Source organism: Lentinus tigrinus, assembly GCF_003813185.1.
Source record: "Lentinus tigrinus ALCF2SS1-7 unplaced genomic scaffold L226scaffold_108, whole genome shotgun sequence".
Lineage (NCBI taxonomy): Eukaryota > Fungi > Basidiomycota > Agaricomycetes > Polyporales > Polyporaceae > Lentinus > Lentinus tigrinus.
This window is the reverse complement of record NW_027138017.1, coordinates 1-9,664: the sequence shown is the minus strand read 5'-3', so window position 1 is coordinate 9,664 and position 9,664 is coordinate 1. Positions and strand designations below refer to the sequence as shown.

The 9,664-nt window shown below is 51.0% G+C and overlaps 3 protein-coding genes across 3 annotated transcripts; 1 reads left to right on the top strand and 2 right to left on the bottom strand.

The window, feature by feature from the left end:
• Positions 1-217: 217 nt before the first annotated feature.
• Positions 218-3,627, bottom strand: L226DRAFT_474490 (uncharacterized protein; the record flags this gene model as incomplete). The annotated part of the gene is made up of 6 exons (XM_067676602.1): positions 218-423; positions 474-1,686; positions 1,733-2,126; positions 2,174-2,931; positions 3,012-3,283; positions 3,366-3,627. Coding segments are annotated over 6 exons (3,105 nt in total), but the record flags the coding sequence as incomplete, so codon positions are not given.
• Positions 3,628-5,249: 1,622 nt separating this feature from the next.
• On the bottom strand, positions 5,250-7,928 carry L226DRAFT_474492 (uncharacterized protein; the record flags this gene model as incomplete). The annotated part of the gene is made up of 8 exons (XM_067676603.1): positions 5,250-5,486; positions 5,541-5,637; positions 5,698-5,876; positions 6,475-6,604; positions 6,662-6,890; positions 6,950-7,151; positions 7,205-7,716; positions 7,793-7,928. 8 exons carry the CDS (start codon positions 7,926-7,928, stop codon positions 5,250-5,252), a joined length of 1,722 nt encoding a protein of 573 aa, XP_067528292.1.
• Positions 7,929-8,103: 175 nt separating this feature from the next.
• On the top strand, positions 8,104-9,313 carry L226DRAFT_577007 (uncharacterized protein; the record flags this gene model as incomplete). Its single annotated transcript, XM_067685494.1, has 5 exons — positions 8,104-8,301; positions 8,371-8,626; positions 8,697-8,818; positions 8,869-8,925; positions 9,008-9,313. The coding sequence occupies 5 exons, from the start codon at positions 8,104-8,106 to the stop codon at positions 9,311-9,313; spliced, it is 939 nt and encodes a 312-aa protein (XP_067528291.1).
• Positions 9,314-9,664: the final 351 nt, after the last annotated feature.

Below are 9,664 nucleotides of genomic sequence, written 5' to 3'. Positions count from 1 at the left end.
CTGACAGCAGCAGGAGGGGCAGCAGAAGGGGCAGCAGGAGGAAGGGGGACATGAGGGGGAAGGGGAGCAGGAGGGGCTGGATGGGGGTCATGATACATGTCATCAATGTTGTGCTCTGCAGATAAAGTTCATATGGCAGTTGTAATATATAACTGATCAAAAACTTACCATCTTGACGAGGCACCTGCACACCCATCATTTGCTGCAACTGACCAAGCAACTGAGTCTGAAATGTTTGCAAACTGGCAGTAGTCGCTTGAGTCATAGCCTGTTGCATGGCAGTGAGCTGTGGCTGCAGCTGTGCAACAACCAAACCAGCAAGAGCCTCAATATCCACAGCCACTCCAGTTGGAGCCTGAGGACGAGGGGCAGGTGGTTCAAAGTAGCGGCGTAGAGACTGCCTCAATGAGGTGAGGTTCCCCCCTGAAGGCACATTAGCTACTTCATGCACAGAATAAATATATGCAACTCACCAGGAACCAGCTTGAGAGCTGCATGCCAGCGCTTGGATGTGGCCAGGAATGGTTTGATGTAGTCTTCAGGAAGACCAGTTGCAGCCAAGTTGGTAACACCATATCGCAACCAGTCTACACGATGGGAGTGTCCTGCTTGTGCTGCGTCTGGGGTCTCCAGCTCCTCATCCAGATACATCTCCTCCAACCCTGCATGATGTCGACGGAAGGGTGTAGAGACCTGCCGCCAGTCACGAACACCAAGGGGACAACCAATGTAGCGGTTGGTCCACGACTTCATGGCATTTGAGAGGTCATCACCAGTGAAAGGCTTGTCGTAGTTGGTGAAGAGGAAGTCCTGGTAAAGGCCCTTCACTTTGGCATTCTCTGGAAAGAGAACACTGGCACAGAGCTGGGCAAATGGACGGCAGATGGCCTCTTTGTAGATGAGCATAGCACCAAGGGAGGCATTGAGGGAGTGGGGAATGACACGATCATGGCCTTGAGCAGCGCGCATCTTGTGGTATGTGCGCATAAGAGCAATGTGCCCATCGATAATGCGCAGAGCTCGGAGCATCCCTGCTGGAGTGTTGACACAGGGCATGGCAGTAAGCTCAGTCGTCCGGCCAGGGGCACCACAATTCATCTCCACTTGCACAAGGCAGAGAAGATTGAACTGAGTGTAGGTGGTGAGCCAGATGGAGAGGTTGACAGCATTCCAGATGACTTTTCCATCCTCAATGTTGATCACGAAGCGCTCACGCAAAGCAGGGGTATCTAGAATATGCTGAGCGAGGCGATCAACAGGACCAAGCACTGGGCGGTTGGCACGATCAGTGATGAGGGAGTAGCCAGGAACAGAGTTGCCCATATCGTCCTTGAGCTTGGAGATGTCGATAAAGAACTGTTGATCGAAGAGAAGGTCGTGGAGGAGGACATGGATGGATTGATCTTCAAGGGCACCCTGACATGAAACAAGGTTGGGAAGGGTGACTTCTGCACCCTTGAAGATGAGGACAGTGTAGTCAGAGCCATCCTTCCAAGCCATGTTGGGTTCGTTCTGACTGGCCATGATAAGGGCAGAGGCACGGTGCTGAAGGGAACGGATGGTGTGGAAAGTGCTCTCTTCTCCAATGGTGAACCAGGGTTGCAACTCTCTGACATGCTTGGCCAATGAATCGTCACGATCCTCTGGATTGAAAGTCCGGTGTGCCACCGCTAGAAACACCAGCCGCTGCAAAGACTCAGTATATTACAAGTCAAAAGGTCAAGACACTCACCATGCAGTAGGTAAGCTTGGCAAAAATGCCAGTCACTTGGTGAGGATCCTTCAAGCTAAGGTCTGGATTGACCTGAGTGTGGATCACAAAGCGAAGGGTGGGGTCATTGAAAAGAGTTCGACCAACAGGGGGGTATCGCTCAGACCACAAAGTATGCATCAAGTTACCGATGAGCTCATCGTGATCATCATGAACATTGGCTGCAGTAGGGGAGAGTGCTGCCTCACGAAGCTCATCGAGAGCATATTGAACAGTGACAGGAAGCTCCAGGTCGTAGTGAAGTGTAGAGTCGGAGATTCGAAGAAGGAATACGATGAACCTGGTGAAGAGCTGACGGTAGGCCTGCTTGGTATCGGCCATTTGATGAGAGCCAAATGGGGTATGGTTGAGCTCGCTATATATCAATCAGTACAATAATTGGACAAACAACTTTAAACGCACCCTTTGCCAGTTTCTGTGTTGAGAATCTGCAAGGCAAGCTCGCTGGAGACTGCAGGAAGACCATATGCACGGTCAAAGAAGCCCTGAACCCATTTGATGATGTAGGTCCACTCCACATCTGATGTTTTGGGATAGTCAGAGAAGGGAAAGATGTCCTCAGCCCGCTTGCCAGCAAGCCAAGTGTACCAGCCAGTGGTGGAGTGCCAGGGAGAGACATGTCGGTGGTCCACAGCGTCAGCAGGTAGGAAAGGGCGCTCGTCAAGCTTTTTGCGAAGCTCAGACAAGTATTGAGAATTAGGAGAAGGGGATAAGGAGGGGTGGCCATAGACAGGGAACCATGATTTGACTCCAGGATGGTTGGCCAAGCGCTGCATAAGGTTATGGCGAAGGGGAGTGCTAGCATCCACTGTGATCCCATGAACGTTCCTGGCATGCTTCTTCATGTGCTTGACTTTGCTGTACATGGTGCGACAGGCTACACAGCGAACTCCAACCTTACAGGGCAGACCAGCATACTGCACAGGAATGCCCTTGGAGGGAAGAACAGGCCATGTGGTAGTGATGTTCTCAGCAGCAGCAGTGGCCATAATGAGCTCCTCGTCAACCCGAATCTTGTGCCCTGGATGCAGCTTGAACAGGTGAGGCTTGATGTTCTCAGGTAGAACAACAGCCTGACATGCAAGGCAGACAAGCGCCCTCAATCGGCGGTTGATGCGCATGCCATATGCAGTGAACACTTTGTTTGCGGTGTCATACAGCTACGGGAATAATGGTTAGTTATATATCTGAAAAATACAGAAACACTTACCTCAGAGAGATCATGATCCTCAGGTCCCACAGGATCAGAGCTGAGAGGATCAAGATGCATATGCTGAGAGGGAGTGGGAGAACTGCCAGCAGAGTCCTCCTCTGAACTAGCAGCAGTGATGGTGCGATGAGCTTGAGGGGAGATCTGAGACATTGGAGAGCCTAAGTCACGCTGAAGAATAATCAGAAAAAAATCACACTGCATAAACAGATAAGCGCTCACAGGAGGGGATGGGGAGGCCATGTGCTGGTCAATATCCCCACCATGCATGGGGGGTGTAGTAGGAGGAGAACCATTCTGGACTTGAGTAGAACCACCAGCCTCAGGAGAGGCAGGAACCTATATAAATATTAGACTAGATAATATATGAACATACTGCCAGACTTACCAGCCAGGGATCAGTCTTGTGGTCCTTTAGATAATGATTGTGCCAGGTTTTCTGATTGGCAAAGGTCTTGTTGCAGACCTGCCCAGCAGATACACACTGGCAAATAACTCGACCCTTGCTGTTTCTTGTAACAGTTATTAACCTCCCAGTTTCAGTGTCAGGATGCTCATGAACTTGAAAGAGATACACTTGGCAGGATCTGAGATGACTGCTCTTATAACCCTTGTAACTCTTCTGACAGTGTTGACACAGATGCATGTTAATGAGCTGAAAAGAGTTTAGAGATGTTTGGGGAAGATTTGTGCTAGGGGATAGTGGTGGAACAGGAAGAAGAAGCAAAATTGATCAGTGCAGCCACTGATGGTTACATAATTTGGTCCTGTATAGATCCAAATTACATAAACCACATGTGATCTTTCAATCATGTGACTCCAAAATGCTCAGTCTGAGCATCTTGAACATCATGTGACCTATCTATCATGTGACTCCAAAATGCTCAGTTTGAGCATCTTGAACATCATGTGACCACTTAATCATGTGACTCCAAAATGCTCAGTTTGAGCATCTTGAACATCATGTGACCGCTTAATCATGTGACTCCAAAATGCTCAGTTTGAGCATTTTGAACATCATGTGACCCCAAAACCTCACTTTGAGGATTTCTGCTAGGTGGCAAGTCAAAATCTCCACTGGTTCTGCTCATAATAACATGGTAAGGGTGTCATCTGGTAGCTATGAAGCATTACTATCAGACTTCCAGCCTTGCCATCAGAATCCAACCAGTGGTTGAGGAGCTATAGGCTTGCCACCATTGGTAAGGAGCCTGACTTTCCGCATTTGGGCAAGTTTATATTGGCCTTATCTCAGTAAGTATTGGTTGTTATCTGGTAGGACTAGCACCATTAGAAAGCCCTTGTTTGTGGCTACAAACCGACAATAAGCCAAATTAAGCGCCCAAAAAGGCTGCCTGCCACTTTCAGCGCTTTTTTCGCAAAAAAGCGCCCAAAATAGCCCTTGCAAACACCCTATCCTTCCGCATTTGGGCAAGTTTGTATTGGCCATAGCTCAGTAAGTAACAGTTCTTATCCCATGCAACTAGTACCATTAGAAACCCTTTGTTTATGGCTATTAATTGGCAACAATGTTATAGGCAGGTGGCAAGTGGTGGCAAGTGATTATCTCTGTGGATTTTCACCAGATCGCCATGTGGTTGGATGCATTTTGTAGTCAATATAGATCCCTACAGATACCTCAGCCTTGCCACCAGGATCCGACAAAGGGCTGAGGTGCTAGAGCCATTTGCCACCTCGATATATGCACATAACAGCCTAGGGGTGGTGGTGGCAAGGAGTTATCTCTGCCAATATTCCACCGATTGCCATAAAAACAAGTGCATTCTGTAGGCAGAATGCATACCTACAAATGTCTCAGCCTTGTCACCAGGATCCAGCAAGATGTTGAGGCACTAGGGCCATTTGCCACCTGAACATGTGCCCAATATGGCCTGGTGGCAAAGGTGGCAAGTAAATTTCTCTGCGGATTCTCATCCGATTGCCATGAAATTAGATGTGCTGTATAGCCAAGAAGCGTCCCTACAGATCTCTCAGCCTTGCCACCAGAATCCGGCCAGCGGTTGAGGAGCTACGGCCATTTGCCACCTGAACATGTATCTGATATAGCCAGGTGGCAAAGGTGGCAAGTGAATTTCTCCGTGGATTTTCATCGGATTGCCATGAAAACAAATGTGCTGCGTAGCCAAGAAGCGTCCCTACAGATCTCTCAGCCTTGCCACCAGAATCCGGCCAGCGGTTGAGGAGCTATGGCCCTTGCCACCGGCTTGCCACCATTTGCCACCGGCCCCATGGGCATGGAGCCCGGCATTATATAGATAGGAATAGAGCATGCTGCCTCGGGAGAGCGAAGCCCTCGTCGAAGCGGACCCCGACCTCTTCAAAGATTATGCGGAGGTCCTGGAATCGTGTGAGCAAATGCGTCATGACAGCGAGGGAGTGGCTGTCATGGGTGTTGCGCCATGCGATGTAGCAGAAGTCGAGGAAGGCCGCAATACACTGAACCATCTTGTCAGGCACGTAGCCAACGATCGCCGGAAGGAACACCTATGAAATATGCGTTAGTGGCCCAGTCTCAGACAAAAACGTGTACACTACAACCTTCATCAACGCCTTGGAGTCATCCCCGGTCCACTGCTTGAAGTTTTGACCTTGAGGAAAGTGTCGAAGGCCTGGAAACGGTGGGGCAGCCGCGATACTGGTGCCAGCAGCTGGTAAGTTATACGTCCATATAGCATCATTCAAGTTCATGACTTACCGCCTATCAATGTCGTCAATTATTTTGTTTGCCTCGCGTTCGTTCGGAGCGGTAGCCTTGATGTATTCAATGACCCAGGTAACCAGATGGTCCTTGAATGCGCCCTTGATCAGCTGGTGAAGCAAGTCAGGCAATAGGAGCTCGTGAATGTCGGCTCGCGGAAAGTAGTTCGTAAACGGCTGTAATAGGACTTGTCAGTCAATTGTCCGACTTTGCAGCATCGCTCAGCGGATGTCTTGGTTCAGGCATCAGCAGACGACATCCAGATGACTTCACCGGATGCCTTCATTCAATACTGAAGGCCTTCACACATTGCGAAGACTGCAGGAGGAGATCATGCTGCAATAGGCCGCAGAGGCGATGCTCTTCACATGCATCTCGATGTCTGCATGCGTTGAGTCTATCCCCAAGGGTGCCATACACTCTGGCGATTGCAGAAGAATATCATGCAGTTCGACAGTCCGCAGAAACGAAGCTCCGAGGTCGCCGCATGCATCTAGATGTCTACATGCATCTACTCTATGCTGAAGGCCGTCAAACAATGCGGCGACTGCAGTCGGAGGAACTCATGCGACAACAGTCCGCAGACACGACGCTCTGCGCATGGTTCTACTCCATGCTGGGGGTCACGATACATTTCAACGTCTGTGGCTCCACTCTACGGTGAAGGGTATGATGCCTTCCGGCGACTGCAGGAGGAGATCATACCTGTTGCGACAGTGCGCAGACACAATACTCTTCGCCTGAAACAGTATGACAAAAATGAGTAGAACTCACCTCGACGTCTGGGTTGATTCCGAACGCATCCCATTGCTCCTCGAACGTATATGTAGTCTTCTTCTGGCATGTGGTCTTGCGGGTTCTTCGATCGCCCGCCACGAAGACGTGGTCTGGTACAGAGAAGCATCTATGTATATGGTCAGCTGGAGACCTTCAGATTTATGAGCGAATAGATAAAACTCACTTCGGGCACCATCCTGACACAATTCCGGACAAGTACACCTGTTCCGGATAGTCCGCAATGAACGGTCCAATCTCGAACACGGCATGGCGAAAGTGGCCGTCCGGGCAACGTAGGACATGTGGGGTGGTCATACCCGGTCGTAAAGGCTCGAGAATCTTGACGATAGACGTGTGGTAGAGCTGTTTCTTGAACACCCAGAACTCTTCGTCATTCTCCCATTCGTGCGCGGCTAGGCAAACGCTATCAGCTTCGGATGATACATCGCGAGAGAGATAGACATGTATGCACTCTTGGGAATTGCGAGAAATGCGACGGGCACCACACTATCACGGTGAGCTCGGCGCATGTCGTTGTGAATGTTGCCAATAGACATGTAGAGCGGGTGGAATTCTTGGTTCCCGGTGGCCACCGAGACTGTCGTCTTGTCTGCGCCAAGGATAATGGGCACCAGCATGGCACCAAGGGTTGCTGGGTCCTCGGAAATTTTGTCCTGCGCGTACATGAATGAACAGACTCATCGCAGTTCGCACGAAGCGCACTCACCGCCTGTTTCCAAGCCCACTGTCCGGACATCAAATTAGATACTCGCCGACAGTCCACCGCCGTGTACTCCTCATACGGGACGTAGTCAAACCTCCCGTCGAAGTCTGGGCACGCTGCTAGCAGCTCCGCAACACGCAGGGTGTTCCGGGCATGCACCATGAAAGTTTCACGCTTCCAGGCGGGCGAGTTCGGCCCAACAGGCCCTCGGTACCTGACAGCGAACGTTCGCCAGGTGACCTCTCCAAATTCAATCGCATCGATGGCATCCAGAAGCGCTTTGTAGTCCTTGTAGATGGGGTCGTACTCGGGCAAGCCGTCAATAACATACTTGGCGGCGAGGATGCGCAGAATGTTCCTGATCTTGCCTTTAGACAGCTTGGCCTCTTCATATACAACTTCAGCGAACTCGAAGGTCGGGCGGTCAGGGAAGGGAGTCCAGTCGATGTCGTCGGGGAGAGGAGGAGGAGGAGCATCTGCCAGAATAAAATTGCCCAGATAGTCGCATTTGCGAGCTGACCAGGCAGTATTATCAGTATATACATGTCAGAGTCATGATAAATACTAGAAAATAGATGTACGAGACATTACCTGTCAGTCGGCAATGTGTGTGAGTCTTCCAGATGTTCAACAGGGGCCGGGGATACTCGTGCACCTCCAGACGGTGTGCTTGATAGATGCGATATGTCCCGAATGTGTACTTGCAAAGGTGACAGTAGCGGCCCATGACGAGTGATAGAATACGACGAATAGAGGAGGTAATCCAGCCCTGTGCAAGAGAGAGAGATGAGCGGCTGTGCGAGCGTCGTGAGGGTCGCACGAAAACGTCCAAATCTGGCAGGCCCATGAGCGCCAAAAACTCTCTCTCCACCCACCGCTTGCGTCGCTCGAACTCTGAGTCCATGCCTGCAAAACGCAAGGCAGCGCGATTTCGTCCTCAGAAGGAGAACACTGGCCCTTCTCCCACGGAGGATGAGTCGCTGTCTCGAGAGGAAGAACACTCACCTCCGGGGCCTGCAAAAAAGGCCCGGAAGTCATCGACTCCGGGTGATGTCGAACGCACACCGCCAACGAATGCCTCATCTACAGCTAGTATTATCGTAAGTCTCTAATCCGACGGCAATTTATTATTCACTCATCTTTATAACATCACTCTGTAACATTCCCAGGGACCGACCCTCCGGCGATCCAACCGAGAGGGTGTGCGTGACTGTCATCTGGGGGTGAAGGCTGGACTTGCTCCACGTCGGCTTGAAGACATCCAAGCCCAAGCCAAATCAAAGAAGGACAAGATATCAGCTGAGCACGCTGCAAAGGAGATCCAACAAGCCGCTGAATGCACCTCACACCTCAAGAATGTTCACAAGGTCGCAGGGATGTTGGATCAGTCTGCACACGAAGAGAAGGAGGCGGCTGCGTCGTTCGGTAAGTCTTTTCATTCATACTCACTGGTTATCTTAGCCGACAAGAACATCTCGGCTGATACGAATGGTAGATAGGTACCCCAGCGATAGCGACTCCGACTCAGACACAGACATGCCCGACGGCGCGATCCTCGTCCGTGAGCTTCAAGAACGTCATAGTCAATCTGAGGGTGTGCCAGATGATATCGAAGACGTACGTGGTATCATTTCAACCCGTGAGCTTCTTGTACTCACGCGTAGCAGGACGTGGGCGCATGGCCATTATCCGATGCGCCCGACGCAGCGCCCAAGAACTTCGAGGTGAGCGCGCTACTTTTCAGCCATAGTATGCGTGTGACTAATACTCCATTGCCCTCGATCATCCACGATATGGTGTCCCTAGCAGCAAGGTCATCTGCAAGAGGTCCCGGGGCACGACTTCGTCTCGGACACCACTCAGGAGGAGCATGGGCGTCTCCGCGGGGATGGGCCAGAGGAACACGAAGGGTCCAAGAACGGGCATGGACGAGGGGAAGAGATGTGGCAAGGAGAGGAAGGTGTTCTCAAGGATCAGGGCGCAGCTCTACGGGGAGGTGAGCAGCGGGCGAGCGGACGTCTCATCGTGAAGGCGAGTGCAGGACCAGAGAATGAGGCTACAGGTGTCAACGATGCCTCCAAGGCCCAGGTGCGTTCATTGACTTTCTGTTAAGACTATGCGCACAAGTCGAACTCCGAAGGGAAGTCCGAAGTCCGAAGTCCGATGGTGCGCGGGAACGAAGACTTTGGCGAAGTTATTGACCAACGCCCGAAGAGTCGTCGATGTCTTCAATTTGCAGAAGTCCGACAAGAGGCTCCGGAGTTTATACCGGAGCAAGCTACGAATAAGAGAGTCAAGCAGAGAGTAAGGAACAGAGACGGGAACAGAAGTCAGAGGTCGGAGGTCGGAGGTCCGGTCGAAAGGTCGGATGGAGATCAGACGGAGGTTGGCAGAGAAGTCAGATAGATTGAGTACTGAGTAGTCGAGTGGGTAAACGAGATATCAGAACTGAAGAACTATGCG